The sequence below is a fragment of the Eschrichtius robustus genome, chromosome 11 (genome assembly GCF_028021215.1).
Source record: "Eschrichtius robustus isolate mEscRob2 chromosome 11, mEscRob2.pri, whole genome shotgun sequence".
In the NCBI taxonomy this organism is placed as follows: Eukaryota; Metazoa; Chordata; class Mammalia; order Artiodactyla; family Eschrichtiidae; genus Eschrichtius; species Eschrichtius robustus.
Genome location: NC_090834.1, coordinates 30754335 through 30775457, shown reverse-complemented (window position 1 = coordinate 30775457; position 21123 = coordinate 30754335). Strand labels below are relative to the sequence as shown.

General features: G+C 35.7%; 1 protein-coding gene across 3 annotated transcripts in view; it reads left to right on the top strand.

Annotated features, from left to right (window-relative positions):
* Positions 1-21123, top strand: part of GRIA4 (glutamate ionotropic receptor AMPA type subunit 4) — a 526394-nt gene that overhangs the window by 179907 nt on the left and 325364 nt on the right. For all 3 annotated transcript variants that reach the window (XM_068554257.1, XM_068554258.1, XM_068554259.1), the window contains exon 3: positions 6004-6243. In XM_068554257.1, the coding sequence (XP_068410358.1) occupies positions 6004-6243 (240 nt within the window). The remainder of the gene's footprint in view (positions 1-6003; positions 6244-21123) is intronic.

Here is a 21123-nt window from a genome sequence, read left to right as displayed (position 1 = left end):
TGGACACTTAGGTTGCTTCCTTCTCCTGGCTATCGTAAATAGTGCCTCAATGAACATTGTGGTACATGACTGTTTTTGAATTATGGTTTTCTCAGGGTATATGCCCAGTAGTGGGATTGCTGGGTCGTATGGTTGTTCTATTTTTAGTTTTCTAAGGAACCTCTGTACTGTTCTCCATAGTGGCTGTATCAATTTACATTCCCACCAACAGTGCAAGAGTGTTCCCTTTTCTCCACACCCTCTCCAGCATTTATTGTTTCTAGATTTTTTGATGATGGCCATTCTGACTGGTGTGAGATGATATCTCATTGTAGTTTTGATTGGCATTTCTCTAATGATTAATGATGTTGAGCATCCTTTCATGTGTTTGTTGGCAAACTGTATATCTTCTTTGGAGAAATGTCTATTTAGGTCTTCTGCCCATTTTTGGATTGGGTTGTTTGTTTTTTTGATATTGAGCTGCATAAGCTGCTTGTAAATTTTGGAGATGAATCCCTTGTCAGTTGCTTCATTTGCAAATATTTTCTCCCATTCTGAGGGTTGTCTTTTCATCTTGTTTATGTTTTCCTTTGCTGTGCAAAAGCTTTTAAGTTTCATTAGGTACCATTTGTTTATTTTTGTTTTTATTTCCATTTGTGTAGGAGGTGGGTCAAAAAGGATCTTGCTGTGATTTATGTCATAGAGTGTTCTGCTTATGTTTCACTCTAAGAGTTTGATAGTGTCTGGCCTTGCAATTAGGTCTTTAATCCATTTTGAGTTTATTTTTGTGTATGTTGCTAGGGAGTGTTCTAAATTCATTCTTTTACATGTAGCTGTCCAGTTTTCCCAACACCACTTATTGAAGAGGCTGTCTTTTCGCCATTGTATATTCTTGCCTCCTTTATCAAAGATAAGGTGACCGTATGTGTGTGGGTTGATCTCTTGGCCTCCTATCCTGTTCCATTGATCTATATTTCCATTTTTGTACTAGTGGCATACTGTCTTGATTACTGTAGCTTTGTAGTATAGTCTAAAGTCAGGGAGCCTGATGCCTCCATCTCCGTTTTTCTTTCTCAAGATTGTTTGGCTATTCGGGGTCTTTTGTGTTTCCATACAAATTGTGAAATTTTTTGTTCTAGTTCTGTGAAAAATGCCAGTGGTAATTCGATAGGGATTGCATTGAATCAGTAGATTGTTTTGGGTAATATAGTCATTTTCACAATGTTGCTTCTTCCAATCCAAGAACATGGTATATCTCTCCATCTGTTTGTATCATGTTTAATTTCTGTCATCAGTGTCTTATAGTTTTCTGCATACAGGTCTTTTGTCTCCTTAGGTAGGTTTATTTGTAGGTATTTTATTCTTTTTGTTGCAATGGTAAATGGGAGTGTCTCCTTAATTTCTATTTCACATTTTTCATCATTAGTGTATAGGAATGCCAGATATTTCTGTGCATTAATTTTGTATCCTGCTACATTACCAAATTCATTGATTAGCTCTAGTAGTTTTCTGGTAGCATCTTTAGGATTCTCTATGTATAGTATCATGTCATCTGCAAACATTGGCAGTTTTACTTCTTCCCTTCATATTTGGATTCCTTTTATTTCTTTTTCTTCTCTGATTGCTGTGGCTAAAGCTTCCTAAACTATGTTGAATAATAGTTTTGAGAGTGGGCAACCTTGTCTTGTTCCTGATGTTAGTGGAAATGGCTTCAGTTTTTCACCATTGAGGATGATGTTGGCTGTGGGTTTGTCATGTATGTCCTTTATTATGTTGAGTTAATTTCCCTCTATGCGTACTTTCTGGAGAGTTTCTATCATAAATGGGTGTTGAATTTTGTCAAATGCTTTTTCTGCATCTACTGAGATTATCATATGTTTTTTCTCCTTCAATTTGTTAATATGGTATATCACATTGATTGATTTTTGTATACTGAAGAATCCTTGCATTCCTGGGATAAATCCCACTTCATCATGGTGTATGTTACTTTTAATGTGCTGTTGGATTCGGTTTGCTAGTATTTTGTTGAGGATTTTTGCATCTATATTCATCAGTGATATTGGCCTATAGATTTCTCTTTTTGTGGTATATTTGTCTGGTTTTGGTATCTGGGTGGTGGTGGCCTCCTAGAATGAGTTTGGGTGTGTTCCTCCCTCTGCTGTATTTTGGAACAGTTTGAGAAGGATAGGTGTTAGCTCTTATCTAAATGTTTGATAAAATTCACCTATGAAGCCATCTGTTCCTGGGCTTTTGTTTTTTGGAAGATTTTTAATCAAAGTTTCAATTTCAGTGCTTGTGATTGGTCTGTTCATATTTTCTATTTCTTCCTTGTTCAGTCTCAGAAGGTTGTGCTTTTCTTATAATTTGTCCACTGCTTCCAGGTTGTCCATTTTTTGGCCTATCGTTGCCTGTAGTAATCTCTCATGATACTTTGTATTCCTTCAGTGTCTGTTGCTACTTCTCCTTTTTCATTTCTAATTCTATTGATATGAGTCATCTCCCTTTTTTCTTGATGAGTCTGGCTAATGGTTTATCAATTTTATCTTCTCAAAGAACCAGCTTTTAGTTTTATTGATCTTTGCTATCGTTTCCTTCATTCCTTTATCATTTATTTCTGATCAGTTCTTTATGATTTCTTTCCTTCTGTTAACTTTGGGGTTTCTTTGTTCTTCTTTCTCTAATTGCTTTAGATGTAAGGTTAGGTTGTTTATTTGAGTTGTTTTTGTTTCTTGAGGTAGGATTGTATTGCTATAAACGTCTCTCTTAGAACTGCTTTTGCTGCATCACATAGGTTTTAGGTCGTCGTGTTTTCATTGTCATTTGTTTCTAGGTATTTTTTTAATTCCTCTTTGATTTCTTCAGTGATCTCTTGGTTATTTAGTAGTGTATTATTTAACCTCCATGTGCTTGTATTTCTTACAGATATTTTCCTGTAATTAATATCTAGCTTCATAGTGTTGTGGTTTGAAAAGATATTTGATATGATTTCAATTTTCTTAAATTTACCAAGGCTTGATTTGTGACCCAAGATATGATCTATCCTGGAGAATGTTCCATGAGCACTTGAGAAGAAAGTGTATTCTGTTGTTTTTGGATGGAATGTCCTATAAATATCAATTAAGTCCATCTTGTTTAATGTATCATTTAAATCTTGTGTTTCCTTATTTATTTTCATTTTGGATGATCTGTCCATTGCTGAAAGTAGGGTGTTAATGTCCCCTACTATGACTCTGTTACTGTCAATTTCCCCATTTATGGCCGTTAGTATTTGCCTTATATATTGAGGTGCTCCTATGTTGAATGCATTAATATTTACAATTGTTATATCTTCTTCTTGGATTCATCCCCTGATCATTAAGTAGTGTCCTTCTTTGTCTCTTATAACATTCTTTATTTTAAAGTCTATTTTGTCTGATATGAGAATTGCTACTCCAGCTTTCTTTTGATTTCCATTTGCATGAAATATCTTTTTCTATCCCCTCACTTTCAGTCTGTATGTTTTCCTAGGTATGAAATGGGTCTCTTGTAGACAGTATATATACAGGTCTTGTTTTTGTATCCATTCAGCCAGTCTATGTCTTTTGGTTGGAGTGTTTAATCTATCTACATTTAAGGTAATTATCAATATGTATATTCCTATTACCATTTTCTTAATTGTTTTGGTTTTGTTATTGCAGGTCCCCTCCTTCTCTTTTTCCTGCCTAGAGAAGTTCCTTTACCGTTTGTTGTAAAGCTGGTTTGGTGGTGCTGAATTCTCTTAGCTTTTGCTTTTCTGTAAAGTTTTTAATTTCTCCATCGAACCTGAATGAGATCCTTGATGGGTAGAGTAATCTTAATTGTAAGTTTTTGCCTTTCATCACTTTAAATATGTCCTGCCACACCCTTCTGGCTTGCAGAGTTTCTTCTGAGAATTCAGCTGTTAACCTTATAGGGATTACCTTGTATGTTATTTGTTGCTTTTCCTTTGCTGCTTTTAATATTTTTTCTTTGAATTTAATTTTTGATAGTTTAATATGTGTATTGCCATGTTTTTCCATGGATTTATCCTGTATGGGACTCTCTGTACTTCCTGGACTTGATTGACTATTTCCTTTCCCACATTAGGGATGTTTTCAACTATAATCTCTTCAAATACTTTCTCAGTCGTTTTCTCTTTCTCTTCTTCTTCTGGGACCCTTATAATTCAAATGTTGGTGTGTTTAATGTTCTCTCAGAGGTCTCTGAGACTGTTCTCAAGTCTTTTCCTTCTTTTTTCTTTATTCTGTTCTGTCGTAGTTATTTCCACTATTTTATCTTACAGGTCACTTATCCATTCTTCTGCCTCAGTTATTCTGCTATTAATTCCTTCTAGAGAATTTTTAATTTCATTTATTGTGTTGTTCATCATTTTTTGTTTGCTCTTTAGTTCTTCTAGGTCCTTGTTAAACATTTCTTGTATTTTCTTCCTTCTATATCCAAGATTTTGGATCATCTTTACTATAATTATTCTGAATTGTTTTTCAGGTAGACTGCCTATTTCCTCCTCATTTGTTTGGTCTGGTGGGTTTTTACCTTGATCCTTCATCTGCTGTGTATTTCTCTGTCTTCTCATTTTGCTTAACTTACTGCATTTGGGGTCTCCTTTTTGCAGGCTGCGGGTTCATAGTTCTCACTGTTTTTGGTGTCTACCCCCAGTGGCTAAGGTTGGTTCAGTGGGTTGTGTAGGCTCCTGGTAGAGGGGACTGGTGCCTGTGTTCTGGTGGATGAGGCTGGATCTTTTCTTCTGGTGGGCAGTACCGTGTCCGGTGCTGTACTTTGGTGTGTCTGTGAATTTATTATGATTTTAGGCAGCCTCTCTGCTAATGGTTGGGGTTGTGTTCCTGTCTTGCTAGTTGTTTGGCATGGGTTGTCCAGCAGTGTAGCTTGCTGGTCGTTGAGTAGAGATGGGTCTTAGTGTTGATATGGAGATCTCTCAGAGTGTTTTCACCAGTTGATATTACGTGGGGCCTGGAGGTCTCTGGTGAACCAATGTTTTGAACTTGGCTTTCCCACCTAAGGGGCTCAGGCCTGACATCCAGCTGGGGAACCAAGACTCTGTCAGCCACATGGCTGCTAGTGTTTGAGGATCTCCTGCAGACGGGGGGTGACTGTGGCTCACTGTGGGGACAAGGACACTGGCAGCAGAAGTTCTGGGAAGTACTACTTGGTGTGAGCCCTCCCAGTGTCTGCCATTAGCCCCACCAAAGAGCCGGGTAAGCTCCCCCTATATCTTAATGTCAATTCTATCTTAGTCTTTTTTTTTAAATGAATGTAAACTCTGGTCCCTTAATTGGGCTTTAGTTTTTCCAGAACATGTGTGTATCTCTTACAGCACATCATCTAAAGAAAACCAGTAGCAATTTATTTTCTGTTAATTGTTACCCTCTTCTGATTTAATTAAATTTCTTAGACTCTATCTCCAGTTTCAAGAGGCACAATAAAAAAGAACAAAAGAAATACCTCCAGATTTTATTAATTTATCTTATTTAATTACGCTTCATAATTTCCTAAAACCCAGATATAGAATATAGATATAAATGTTATCAGGACAGTTAATTTTTTTCAGGAGCCTATAAGAGCTTTAACAAAGAAAAATCTAATTTCTTTGTTTCACAAGGAACTACTCCTAAGATAAATACCTCTAGATTATCCAACACCCTAGGCTTCATATTGTCACACTTAAAAGTCTCTAGCATAGGATTTGTCACATTATCATGGAATGTTATATATTACTTCATTTTAGTCAAATTTTTCTTAATTCAAATTGGCTTCTTGAGAAAACCCCTTGTTATCTCATTTACTGCAGGTCTTTGAGTACAAGCTTAACATTTCACTAATTGATTATACAAGTAATTGCACACTTCAGTTTTACACTTTCCTTATATTATATTCCTGACATATCAATGACTCAGAGATTTTGTTTGTTTCATAAACTGTAGATGTGGAATCAACAATTTTAGAGTGTGCTAATAGTTTACTTTTTTTTTTTTTTTTCTTTTGTTTCAGTCTGTTCCCAGTATTCTAGAGGAGTATTTGCCATTTTTGGACTCTATGATAAGAGGTCAGTACATACCTTGACCTCATTCTGCAGCGCCTTACACATCTCCCTCATCACACCAAGTTTCCCTACTGAGGGGGAGAGCCAGTTTGTGCTGCAGCTAAGGCCTTCCTTACGAGGAGCACTCTTGAGTCTGCTGGATCACTATGAATGGAATTGTTTTGTCTTCCTGTATGACACAGACAGGGGTAAGTCGCAATTCCACATCTACATAAGTAAAACTCTAATTTTCTATCTGAAATGACTTTGTATCACTTGTGTGAGCAAAATATTTTGATCCCTAATGTAGCTAAAATCAGAAAATGGTCAATGTGTATTCTCAGTATTTTTATCTTGACTCTGGGGAAAAATTTTTAATTAAATGAGCTTTAAATTCACAAGGTTACTTGAGCAAACCATGCTCTTTAGTTGAAATTAAAATAGATATTTTTTTTAAATTTCCATGTTGATATTTCAGGTGCAGTCATAAAATATGTATGTCCTTTACCTCAAATGCAAATTATTTCATGATTTGGAAGATTTTAAAATAGTATCAGGTTGAGGCATAACATTGAGTTTGAAATATAAAATGTTAAATGAGTAATTGAAGGGTCATGATAATGAGAATAAAGATTTGGTGGTAAGGCTTCTGCTTGCTGGCAACCTTTCACTTTATCTTTACCTATCAGTCTGTAAAGATTAATAAGTGGTATGATCCATGTGTTGGAGAAACAAGGTGGATAACTAACACTAAATTATTGGCAATCCATACAATTCTGTACAATGTTGAAATACTTTGACTTTTGGTTGAAGACATAACTTAAGGAATTCCAATTTTTGTTCAGTTCTGCTTTTTATTTAGTGACCAGAATCATAGCAACATTTATGTTTCAAAATAAACATCAGGGAATCACCTGTGGGGTTTTGTTTTCAGTTCTTTTTCCTTAAAGTGTAAGATTTAGGAGCAGACAAGAAGTTATAGTAAAAGTTCAAACAGGCAACATTTCAAGAATGTGCTTTAATAAAAGTCTACCTGTGAAATGAGTAAAACAATAAATATAAAAACAATAAACAAACAAAATAAATCATTTGAAGATATAATTATCTTCAAAATCCAAATATTCAGAATCCTTTACTGAGACAAAAACTCATTAAATGAATTCATATTTCTCATTTATATTTACATATTTAATTAGATGGAAATGTAAGTCATATAAGATTTCACATCAATGATAGTCCGTTGCTTATATTGGCATTCTTGGTAAATTTACCATTTGGAAACAAGCTCAGAAAATTTAATATCATCAGTGTATTTTCTTCATGGTTGTAGCATACTCTAATTCTCATTTTGAAATTTGGGAGCCTATCTATATCTCATGGCATCATTTTCCAATAGCTGACAATCCAAAGCATCCTAGAGAATGTATTACAGATTAGAGAAATTATCACTCTGCTCACTTCTAACTTTTGGAAATATTCTTAAGCAAGAGGACACTGAAAATTGAATCATAATGCAAATTAAAACAACAATGAGATACTACTACATGTCTATTAGAATGGAAAAAAATTAGAACACTGACAACATCAAATGGTGGTTAGGATGTGGAGTAACAGGAAGCTTCATTCATTGTTGGGGGAATGCAGAATGGTACAGCCACTTTGTAAGACAATTTGGCGGTTCCTTTCAAAACTAGATTTACTATTACTATATGATCCAGCAATCATGCTCCTTGGTATTTTCACCCAAACCACACAGAAACCTTCACACAGATGTTTATAATAGCTTTATTCATAATAGCCGAAACTTAGAAGCAACGAAGATGTAGGTGAAGGGATGATTAAACTGTGATACATTTAGACATTTAGACAATTCAGAACTGAAAAGAAATGAGCTATCAAGACATAAAAAGACATGGAGGAAACTTAAATGCATATAACTAAGTGAAAGAAGTCATTCTCAAAAGGATACATACTGTATGATTCCAACCATATGACATTCTGGAAAAGAACAAACTATGAGATGTAAAAAGATCAGTGGTTTCCAGGAGTGAAGGGGAAGAAGGGATCAATAGGTGGAGCACAGAGGATTTTTAGAGCGGTGAGACAGTTCTGTGTGATATTATAATGGTGGATGCATGTCACTATACATTTGTCCAAACCCATAGAATGTATGAAACCAAGGATGAACCCTAGTGTAAACTAAGACTTTGGGTAATAATGTACCAATGTAGGTTCATCAATTATAAAATATGAGTGTCAATTGCAAAAAAAAAAAAAAAAATTCCACTTCAATAAAATTGATTTTAAGTGTTTAAAAAATTGAATCATAATGTCAAGAAATATGTACTGGAATATGGATGAGATGGTTCTTCCTGTGGCTTGTTATGACACAGCTCAGTTTGCCACTTTGGGCAGAAGATCCTTATCTTATGGCATCTTGGTCTCATTGAAATACCAGTGGGACCTGTCTCACTTCTTTCCTCTGCCCTTGTGCAAACCAGTCTCTGGCAAGGAGGGGATTCTAGGCATTCATGCAACAGCCTCCCCACCAAACAGGGATTAAAATTGATGCTTTGCTTTTGCACCAGTTTGTACTTTTTAGGATCCTCACTCCTGCATAACAAGTCAGATGATCCAAACTTGGGCCACCTCCCGATACTTTTTACCATGGGATCTCTCTAGTATAAGCAGACAATACTTGGTTATTTGAAGATTCTTTCTCCTGGTTAAATTTCTGCCTCAAAGGCTTAAACTCATCATGGTACCAGAACTATTTCTTCTAATAAGGCATCCTGTAACTTTTAACCTACCTATTAACTTGCTGCACAAAAAGCCTACTTTTTCCTCTCATCACCCTAGAATTTAACTGGTTACTTTTAACCAGTTGATGTAAGTCACTCTCTAGTATTTTTTAGTTCTCTCCAATACTTACTTTGGGATGAATAGCTAGTCCTTTGAATTGCCTTCTATTATAGTAATTCAACCCAACTTCAAAGTATACACCTTTAGGGACTTCCCTGGTGGTCCAGTGATAAAGAATCCACCTTCCAATGCAGGGGACGCAGGTTGATCCTTGGTCGGGGAACTAAGATCCCATCTGCCGCGGGGCAACTAAGCCCACGTGCCACAACTACTGAGCTCCCACGCTTCAACTAGAGAGCCCACGTGCTGCAAACTACAGAGCCCATGCTCTCTGGAGCCCACACACCACAACTAGAGAAGAGAAAACCCACATGCCACAACTAGAGAGAAGCCCACACGCCACAATGAAGAGCCCACGTCACAAAAAAGATCCTGCCTGCCTCAACGAAGATCCTGTGTGCCGTAGCTAAGACCCGATGCAGACAAATAAATAAATTTTTAAAAAATCACAAAGTATACACCTTTATTCCAAGTGGTAATTGCATGAATGAAAAATACCATGTCAGGAAAATGGTCGTTTCTTATGTTCAGATGGCTCACTCTGCCATGATACTACCATTTTTCTCAATATTCTGGGTCTTATTTAAGTACTTGCAAAGGACAAGGATAATTTTCCCCCTTTGAAACTATTGTGCTCATTTTATGAATTTAGGATCACAAGCCCAATTTATCTCCTCTTAGATACAGTGTTTAAAATTATGTATCACCATCACCAACTGAGGTGTGAACCTCAGTTACGAAAGTATGATTAACTTCTGTCATAAATATAGTTGGCTAAGAGTCATCCATATTTTCATATCATGACTAATTAAAAGAACGCACATCAACATTAAAGATCAGAATTTTTAAATATAATGCACAAAGTGAAGTGTAAAGAAATAAGATAGTATGGTACATTTTAGTACTTTTCTCTAATCCTCTACTGTGATCATGAACTGCTCATCTAAACATTTTTCCTGTTCTAAGTAGCTGACTTAATATGACCCTGAATTTCTCTATGAACTTGAGTGGAACATGACTTTCTGATGCCTCATAAATTCTTATTTTGGAATAAATTATTTCATTGATCCACTCAATTATTTCTGAAATTGTAATCACTATAGTGATACAGTGATATCTTAAGATACAAGAGCTTCACTCTATTATAACTTTAAGTAGTGTTTTTAAATGTTGAATTGCAATCAATAAAAGGAATAATACTTTATTTCCTCTGATATAAAACCTGTGTTCTAGTCCTGGTCTGCTGTTGATGAGCTGTGTGAACCTGTTTATATTTTAGTCCACACCTGAAGAGAGGAAGGAAGGAATGAAGGAAGGGAGGGAGGGTGGAAGGGAAGAAGAGAGGGAGAGAGGGAGGGAGAGAGAGCGAGAGAAAGAAAGAAAGAAAGAAAGAAAGAAAGAAAGAAAGAAAGAAAGAAAGAAAGAAAGAGAGAAAGAGAGAAAGAAAGAAAAAGAAAGAGAGAGAAAGAAAGAAAGAAAGAAAGAAAGAAAGAAAGAAAGAAAGAAAGAAAGAAAGAAAGAAAGAAAGAAAGAAAGAAAGAAAGAAAGAGAGAGAGAAAGAAAGGGGGCACGGGGGCAGGAGGAAGAAAAGTTGAACTGCATTTTCTTTAAGGCTCATTCAAACTATCTTTAAGGTTTCTTGATATTTTATATTCCAAATATTCTATTACTTCCCTGGAAATTGTGGGTGGAAAACAAAAGTCGTAGGTGGCGTAACTGATCTCTTTACCAGTAGATGACTTCCTGATTCTGTGCATTTGACTGGCCCTCAAAGAAGAAAAAAAATGTGTTCATTTATTTATTCTTTCAATGTATCCATTTATCCATTTAGCATTTAATAAAACTTTGTTCAGTTTTCATCAGGTACTTTGATAAGTATTAATAATGCAATAATGAACAAGCCACTACTGAAAATAAATTAACTCGCTTGCTATGACTTCATTAGGAAATAGTGCACAACACTCTACTTGACAACTAGAAACTTGTCTTTGATACATAGCTTGATGTTTTTACAATTTTAATTTGGAACACAACTATTTTCCAAAAAGATCATTGCCTTTTGGGGAAAAACAATTATAAAACATCATTTAAACACAAACTTTGATAAGATTTTTGTGTTAAAAAATATGATGCTCTTGAATGCTTTAAAATGTGGCTTATGTATCTACCTGAGAAACTGAATTTTAAATTTTGCTTAACTTTAATTGATTAATTTAAATAACTACATTTGCCTAAAAACTACTGTATTGGACAACATAGCATATCTAACCATAGAGCTCATCAGCAATAACATATTTCACTTTGAGTGAAATGTCCAAATCTCTTCTTGATTCATATTTTACTATGTAGGAAAATAACTTAGAGAACATCCTGCACATAATCCTTTCTATAGTAATTTTCATATTGCATTTTGTATACATTTACATATATTTCTTCCCTTAGAAATGTAAGTCCTTCTCCAGTTATTGTTATATCTTTTTATATTTATACCTTTCATGTTTAGCATAGTAACCCCTGATAGGCATACTATAAATATGAAATAAATGAATTAATCAAATGAAGTCATTGACAATAGTATCAAATAATTTTAGAGCTCTAATAACTAATCATGTAACTTATTTTTTGTTAATGGCACCATATTTTAATGAACCAAATAGTTCATAGAGTAGTCAAAATGAAAAATTCTCCTGTAGGAATGGTACTTGAACGCAATTTTATTATGATGCAGAAATGTGGAGAAGGCTGAAAAATAACGTTCTTAATTTAGACATATTAAATTAAATATTTAGAAAAAATTTAAATAATATTTTCAGTTATATAAAATCTTGAAATTTTTTTCAAATTTAGTTAATACATCATTTTCCTTGAGTGAAAAAGAGACATTAATTTAAATATTTATAAGTATGGTTATTTTTCAATAAATCTTTTCAAAATAACATTTTTTTTACCTGTGTCTGTTGCCCAGAATTTTAAGTATTTATGATGTGTTTAAGGCGATTTCTAACACCACTGATAACAAGGTAAATTTATGATCAAGAGAAAGATGAGACATAAACCTAACATTTTTTAAAATTCTAACGATCACTGTCAGTATTTTTCAAAACTGTTATGATGACCAGCAACTTTGACCTCATGTCTAGTGTAAGCAATGGCTGACGTTGACTTTATTTTACTTAATCCTGGTTCTCTTTAACATTTACTGCTCAGTGTTTTACCTACATTAGTGCTTTCCAGGCTAATGATGTTTCACAGGTTGCTAAATATCTTGTATCCATTATCTTAATAAATTTTAAACATTATGTAAGTTGTTTCTAGGAGAGATATATTTGGCAAAGCATAGAGGATAAAACTTTACTTTGGCTAGTTTGGCTTGTTTCCTTTGGTCTTTTTTTTTTTTCTTTTTAGCACTATTTTTTACAAAAATATGTTCTACACATTGCACAACATATTTTGAGAAGTCTAGGAAATAATGCTGTGTATGGCATAATATGTATATGCTGCTATCCCATGCTAAAGCCAGTGCAAGTGATGAGGGGATGGAAAGAGGAGTATGTTTGCGTGGGGAGGGGAGAGATCTTCCTATTTTATTTCTGCTTTTTGGGTTTCAATGCATGCATACTTTTTATTTTTAAACTGCTTTAAATCCTTTTACAAAAAAGTTGAGATCTAAGTAATAGAAAAAGGAGTAAATGAAAAGGAAGAGGCATGAGACACCTTTCAATATCTCTTTTATTTCCCCAAAATTAAACCTGTATAAATCACTCCAGAAAACTCTCCTATCTTCCTTCTGGGTTCAGTTCCAATTCTCTTCTTTATTTTTTTCTCATACTGTTTCATTTTATTGCTCTTTCCCTCTTTCTCTGCCTTCCCTCAGAACCTAGGGAGGTAGGCAAAATGAATGATTTCAGGCACACTGGGTACCTTAATCTTTCTCTCATCCATTACCAGTTATGGACTCCTAGGATCCCTTTAAACTCAAATTCATAATAATATAGAGGGATGACAGAGCAGATAACTCTAAGGAATAGAGCCTAATGACTTCAATTCACACCAAAGTAAAATTACTGATATCTGATCCTTCTTTGAAATCCCTTTCAGATAGGGGTGGGATGGGGAAAATCAGGGGTAATTATACAACCTGTCAACTGGACTTGGAGTGCTTAGTGTCTACAGTGCTAATTACAAGCACCTTTTTTTCCTTATTCCCCCCATCTCCAATTCCTGCTTACCACACATACTGATACTCTGCTAGCACACATCTACCATTAATTGTGTCACTTAAAATGCTTCTGGACCATGTTTCTTATTAAAAACAAAATTAGAAACACAATAACAAAACAGAGTTAATTGACATATAAGTTCAGAAGAAGTAAGAATCTTTCAGGTTCTAACCGGGTATTATCCAAGAAAGGATGAGTAATTTATCTTTAATTCTTTACAACATTAAGCCCTATTTTCAACTTATTTTCTAGTTCTGAAAAAAAAAAAAAATCTTTAAGTCTAAAATCCTCACCAGGATGAAGAAGATTTCCCTTTTTGTAAACCTAACGTGACAACTTTCAGGCAACTATCTGTTTATAGTGAACCCATTAGGATTTAGACTATATTTTTAGCTCATCCAAATTTATTTGCTTGCTGACTTTTATTACATTTATGGTCAGGCTGACAATGCCAAATATTTATTTGTTACCAGTTGCCAAGTGTGAGGAAAATCCATTCCGACAGGAGGAAAACAACACTTAACTGTATCTTTCAAGTGTATCACTGCCTTCCTGCTGGATCCAGGCCAGTGGGAGAGCAAAGGAAAATACAGGTATAAAAATAACAGTGGAGCTTCCTATAGAGATTTTAACTTGTAATTGAGGGAGAAATAGTACAGTAGTCCCCCCTTATCCATGGAGAATATATTTCAAGACACCCAGTGGATGCCTGAAACCATGGATAGTACTGAACCCTTTATATGTTATGTTTTTACAGTGATAAAGTTTAATTTATAAATTAGGCACAGGAAGAGATTAATAACAATAACTAATAATAAAATAGAAAATTATAAACATGTACTGATATTTACTCTAAAAATATCTCACTGTAAAAATTTAATGCCTTTTCTATCTTAACTAAGCACTTACCACACACTGTGCCCATAACATTTGCAGTTTGAGGTGCAACAACAAAACGAGCACAAATTTCTATTTTCTTCTTCACACTTTCATGGATAGAAGATTCATTCTAACCATGGACCTTAGTAACCTCAGCATACTATTTTTTTTCTTTTCTTATTAAGTCAAGAACTTTCACCTTTTTACTTAAAGGAAGCACTTTATGGTTTCTCTTTGGTATATCTGGATTGCCAGAATCACTACCATTGTGCTTTGGGGTCAAAATTAAGTAAAATAAGGGTGACTTGAACACAAGCACTGTGATACCACGAAGGTTGATCTGATAACCAAGCCGGCTACTAAGTGACTAAGGTGCAGGGTGGCTGGACAAAGGGAGGATTCACATCTCAGGCAGAATGGAGCAGGAACAGTGGGAGATTCATCACGCATCTCAGAAGGGCACACAATTTAAAACATAAATTGTTTATTTCTGCACTTTTCCACTTAATATTATTGGACCATGGTTGACCAAATATTACTGAAACCATGGAGAGTGAAGCCTCGAATAACAGAGACTACTGTAATCAGGAAGAGGTAAGGCATTCTCTGCTCCCTTCAGAGCATCTCCATTGGTTGTCAGTACAATGTTTTTTCCCTGCCCTTATTATTCCAGATTCTACAGGCTGTTACCACAATGGGCTAGGAAGGGGAACAGTGTACTAATGGATGGGATGAAGGACTATTGGTGGGTGTTTTTACAGAGAGGGTTTGTGTCTAATCCTTTTTCCCTGGTGAGAGAAGGCAAAGAGAGGTGCACATCTCTCTGTCACCTCCCACTTTCCCTGGTTATAGAATGAAAGATTTGAGGACAAATGCTGGAAGTTGTATGCTGAAAGAATGGTGAAATCTAACAAGGAGAATGAATCAGAGCAGGACTGCCAAACAAGGCAGAGATTAGCAAAGAACAATGACATGAAGCTAAAACAAGGGTAGTCAAAGAAGAGAGCAGAGCAAAGAGCAGCAAAATAAGCAGTGGGTTGACAGGATGGAGAAATTCTGTGATGAAATACAGAAGCCTACAGTTGCTTTTGTGGTGCCAGCAGCCTCTCAAACATTCATTTGAAAGATTAAAGAAGCCTGAGTGGGATGGCAGAGAAAATAAGTTTGCACCTTCCATGAATATTTGAGCTGGGTCAATTTAGTTGTCACTTAGTAGGCACTAGACACATATTGTTGACTGACTGACAGATCACCTGTCTGGATGTTCTTCCTTTCTCACTTCTTTCTCACTGTCAGTGTTCAGTCTCTAAATAAAAAAAAATAAGAACAGATCTGAGTAGGAGGACACGGAACTCACCTCCCCAAAGAACACATCAAAATTACACCTGCCTATGGAACAATTCTCACTGCACCTAACTGGAGACTGGCAGAAAGACTTCTATACAAACAAGGTTGTAAGAAAGATCCACACAGAATCCGGTGGGAAGGGAAGAGAAGCAATCAGGTTGGGACTTGTACCCCCAAGAAGGGACACAGAAGAGGAGAGATCTTCGCTGGGGAGTGAGGGTTCCAGCCACATATTGGACTCCCAGACCCGGGGTCTGACATGGGGAACGAGTCTGTTTGGCTGGTTGGAGGGCCAGTGGGACTAACAGGAGGGCTGTGGGGAGCCTAGACTCCACTCCTGAGGAGCACACACACACTTGCTTATTCCTGAAGCAGGGCAGAGAGGGCAGATTGAAACTGCACCAGGTCACTGGCCAGTTTCCCGTGACAACCCCTGCACGTACTTCAGCCTAAGCCAGTTGCTTAGGACACAGCTCCCCATTGGGGCGAGGGCTGCTGCAGCTGAGGGCAGAGCTCAGCTGCGAGGGACAAAGGCAGCTTAGACCCTGAGATGCATCTGAGCAGGGCAGGGCCAGCCATGATGGTGTTTACACAGGCAGTGTATCAGAAGCGTCCTGGGGTTCCAACTATGGTGGGAACACTATAGCCCATGTGCAGACCCAAGTGGACCACCCACACCAGCCCCTCTTGCCCAAGGACTGCTCCCCTCAAGGGTGAGGGTGCACGTGCTAGAAGGTGGTAGAGCACACACTTAAATGGAATGGAGCCAGCTCGGATTTAACCCTCAGGACCTATGTCCCAGCAACTTAAGACCCACTTGCACCTCAGATAGGGTAGTGAAGGCCACTGAGCAGAGGAGAAGCCCCAACTACATGTGACTCTGGCCTAACCACTCCATCTCAAGCCCCACCTCCTTCCAAGGTGATAGCTACCAGCACACTCTGGGGAAGGGCATGTCTTGTGTTCACATCAGATCCAGCTCTACCAACAAAGTCATTGGGCACATGCAGACTATATACAGACACACCCACACAAAGACGCCCTCCTTCAAGACTGCAGTAGGTAACTGTTTCACCTAATTTTATAGAGACAGAGAAAGTTAAGCAGAATGAGAAAACAGAGGAATTTGTTTCAATTGAAAGAGCAAGAAGAACCCATGAAAAATAACTAATAAATCAGAAATAAATAATTTACCAGATAAAGAGCTCAAAGCATTAGTAATAAGGATGCTAACTGAATTAAGGAAAAGAATAGTAATAAGAATGTTAACTGAAATAGGGAAGTTCAGTGAGAATTTTAACAAGAAACTAGAAAATATAAAAAAGAAGCCATCAGAACTGAACAATGCAATAACTGAAATGAGAAACACATTAGAAGCTTTTTTCCTTTTGCACAGCAAAGGAAACCACCAACAAAACAAAAAGACAAAACAAAAAGACAGCAGACAAGTTGATACAGAAGAATGCATAATTGATCTGGAAGATAAACTAATGGAAATCACCCAATCAGAAGAGCAAAAAAAAAAAGCAAATTTTTAAAAATGAGAGCAATTTAAGGGACCTCTGGGACAGCATGAATTGTACGAACATTCACATTATAGGGTCCCCAGAAGGAGAAGAGAGAAAGAAGAGAGTCAGAAATGTATTTAGTGAAATTATGGCTGGAAACTTCTCAAACCTAAAGAAGGAACAAGATACCCAGGTACAGGAAGCACAGAGGGACCCAAACAAGATGAACTGAAATAGCTCACACCAAGACACAACGTAATTAAAATGAGAAAAGTTAATGATAGAATTCTAAAAGGCAGCAAGAGAAAAATGAAGAGTCATATACAAGGCAACCTCCATAAGACTATTAGATGATTTTTTTGCAGGAACTTTTCAGGCCATAAGGCAATTGCATTATATATTCAAAGTCCTGAGAGGGAAAAACCTGCAACCTAGGATACTCTACCCAGCAAGATTATCATTTAGAATAGACGTTTTTTCCCCTAAAATCAGGAACAAGACTTAAAGCCCATTCCCACTCCTTCTATTTAATTAACATAATATTGGAAGTCCTACCCACAATGCTCAGAAAAGAAAAAGAAATAAAAGGCATCCAGATCAGAAGGTAAGAAGTAAACTCTCACTATTTGCAGATGACATGATTCTATATAGAGAAAACCCTAAAGTCTCTGTCAAAAAACCATTAGAACTAATAAATTAATTCAATAAATTTGCAAGATACATGATTAATATATTATAATATCCATTACTTTTCCATACACTAATAAAGAACTATCAGAAATAGAAATTAGGGGGAAAATCCTATTTACAATCAAATCAAAATTATAAAATATCTGGGAATAAAGTTAACCAAAGAGGTGAAAGACTTATACTTTGAAAACTATAAAACATTGATGAAGGAATTTGAAAATGATTCAAAGATATGGAAAGATATCCTGTGTTCTTAGACTGGAAGAATTAATATTGTTAAAATGTCCATACTACCCAGAGAAATCTACAGATTTAATGCAATCCCTATAAACATATCCATATTTTTTGTAGAACTTGAACAAATAATCCTAAAATGTATATGGAACCACAAAAGACCCTGAATTGCCAAAGCAATCTTGAGAACAAAGAACAAAGCTGGAGGTATCATGCTCCCTGACTTCAGACTATACTACAAAGCTACAGTAATCTAAAGAACATTGTACTGTCACAAAAGTAGACACATAGGTCAGTGGAACAGAATAGAGAATCCAGAAATAAACTAACACGATCAATTAATCTACAAAAAAGGAGACAAGAATATTAGTGGGAAAAGACTGTTTCATCAATAAGTGGTGCTGGGAAAACTGGACAGCTCCATGTGAAAGAATGAAATTAGAACATTTTCTCACACAACATACAAAAATAAACTCAAATTGGATTAAAGACCAGAAACCATAAAGTTCCTAGAAGAATACATAGGCAGAATACTTTTTTGACTTAAATCTTAGCTATATTTTTTGGATCTGTCTCCTAAGGCAAAAGAAACAAAAGAAAAAATTTAAAAATGGGGCCTAATTAAACTTAAAAGCTTTTGCACAGCAAAGGAAACCATCAACAAAACAAAAAGACAACCTACTGAATGGGAGAAAATATTTGCAAATGATATGACTGATACAGGGTTAATATCCAAAATATATAAACAGCTCATAAAACTCAATATCAAAAAAGCAAATGATATAATTAAAAAATGGGCAGAAGACCTGAATATATATTTTTCCAAAGAAGACACAGGTGGCCAACAGGCACATGAAAAAATGTTCCACATTGCTAATCATCAGAGAAATGCAAATCAAAACCATAAGAAGATATCATCTTACACATGTCAGAAAGGCTTTGATCAAAAATTCCACAAATAACAAATGTTGGTGAGGATGTGGAGAAAAGGGAACCCTAGTACACTGTTAGTGGGAATATAAATTGGGGCACCATTATGGAAAACAGTATAAAGATTCCTCAAAAAACTAAAAATAGAGCTACCATATGATCTAACAATTCTACTGCTGCATATATGTCTGAAGAAAACAAAAATATTAATTTGAAAAATTACATGTACCCTAATGTTCACAACAGAATTATTTACAATAACAGAAATATGGAAGCAACCTAAGTATCCAACAACAGATGAATGGATAAGGAAGATCTAATGGAATATTACTCAGCCATAAAAAAGAATGAAATTCTGCCATTTGCAACAACATGGATGGACCTAGAGGGTATTATGCTTAGTGAAATAAGTCAGATGAAGACAAATACTGTATGTTATCACTTATATGTGGAAAATAAAAAGTGAAACAAACCAATCCATATAACAAAACAGAAATAGACTTGAAGTTATAGAGAACAAAGTTGTGGCTACCAGTGGGGAAAGAGAAAGGGCGAGGGGTGAGATAGGGGTACAGGGTTAAGAGATACAAACTACTATGTACAAAATAAATAAGCAACAAGGATATATGGTACGGCACAGGGAAATATAGCTATTATTTTGTAATAATTTAAAAAGGAATATAATCTATAAAAATATTGAATCACTATGTTGTACACCTCAAAATAATATTATAAATCAGGTATACTTCAATAAAATATATAAATAAGTAAAGTATTAAAAGAACAGATCTGGATAAGACCTTTGGAGGCCCTACTCACTGGAAAGGTGATTATGCCCTGCTCAATGGAAATTCAAACTTCAAACAAATAAATTACAAAATAAATGTATGGGAGTCCAAGAGAGTTCTAATTTTCCCCCATGGTGACCATTTTAATGCTTTTTTGGAAATATTAAATTTTTTTTAAAACCTTTGCTGTGTCAGAGCCCTGAACATATGCTGAATCTGTCAATAGAGTTAGTCAGCCACATCTGAGGACCAAGGGGAGGGAACACGTTCCTTGAGAATCCTTAAATTGATGGAATGTGAGTATAATGTTTTAACAATTTTTTTTAATCCTAAAAGGTCAAACTGCATAAGCTTTCTCATGATTTCACCTTTTCAGTGACCCACAACTTTCAAAAGCAGTAAGTCTGCAAATGACTTGCAATTTCCTGACTACTTCTTCGTTTAAAAATAATATTGCTTATTTGAAGATCTGGGGGGAAAAGCTTTCTTTTAGAGCTCTGATTGCATACAGTGCCTCAAGATAATTTACATTGTCTCAATTAATTTTCATTCTATTATAAAAATGGAACAAAATGTGCGTGTAGTGACAATGCACAATTAAGGTTCAAATCCTTACAGCATAAAACTTATGTCAGAGGTAAGGTTTACTCAACTGTGTTTTTAGAGTTTATTCACCATGTTATAATACATATGATATCAGGACTATGGAAAGCAGTAACTTACTATTTGAAGCAATGGAAAGGAGTTCTTAGATATAACTTCCTTAGTTTAATATATGATAGCCCTGACAATCTTTTGCATGTTTAAACAGAAATAGCTCCAGCATTCTTTCAGTTCGATAGCCCAGATTTTGTCCGTGGAGGATAGTCCTAAGACCATAGTGTTAAGTGCCTGAATTCAAATCTCAGATGTATTACTTATTAGGTGTTCCTTAACATAGTTAGATCTCAGTTTTATAGTCTGAAAAATAGTATTAATAATCAAATCTGCTGGGTCAGTATGAGTTATACATGAAGTGCTTATCAAATTCCTGGCATATAATAAACTATATAAGTTATAGCTATTATTTTGTTGTTGCTGTTGTTACTATATTTATTAGTAGTAGCAATTAGTGGTAGTAGTATACTAATACCATAATAATTTATGTTTAAACGCCAATAAATATTTATCATTTATTAAAAGGGAGTTTTAATTTTTTTAAATAAATTTATTTATGTATTTGTTTGTTTGTTTATTTATTTTATTTATGGCTGCATTGGGTCTTCGTTGCTGTACGTGGGCTTTTCTCTAGTTACAGCGAGCAGGGGCTACTCTTCATTGTGGTGTGCAGGCTTCTCATTGCAGTGGCTTCTCTTGTTGTGGAGCATGGGCTCTAGGCTCATGGGCTTCAGTAGTTGTGGCACATGGGCTCAGTAGTTATGGCTTGTGGGCTCTAGAGCGCAGGCTCTGTAGTTGTGGCTGGAGCATGGGCTTAGGTGCTCCATGGCATGTGGGATCTTCCCAGACCAGAACTCGAACCCGTGTCTCCTGCACTGGCAGGCGGATTCTTAACCACTGCACCACCAGGGAAG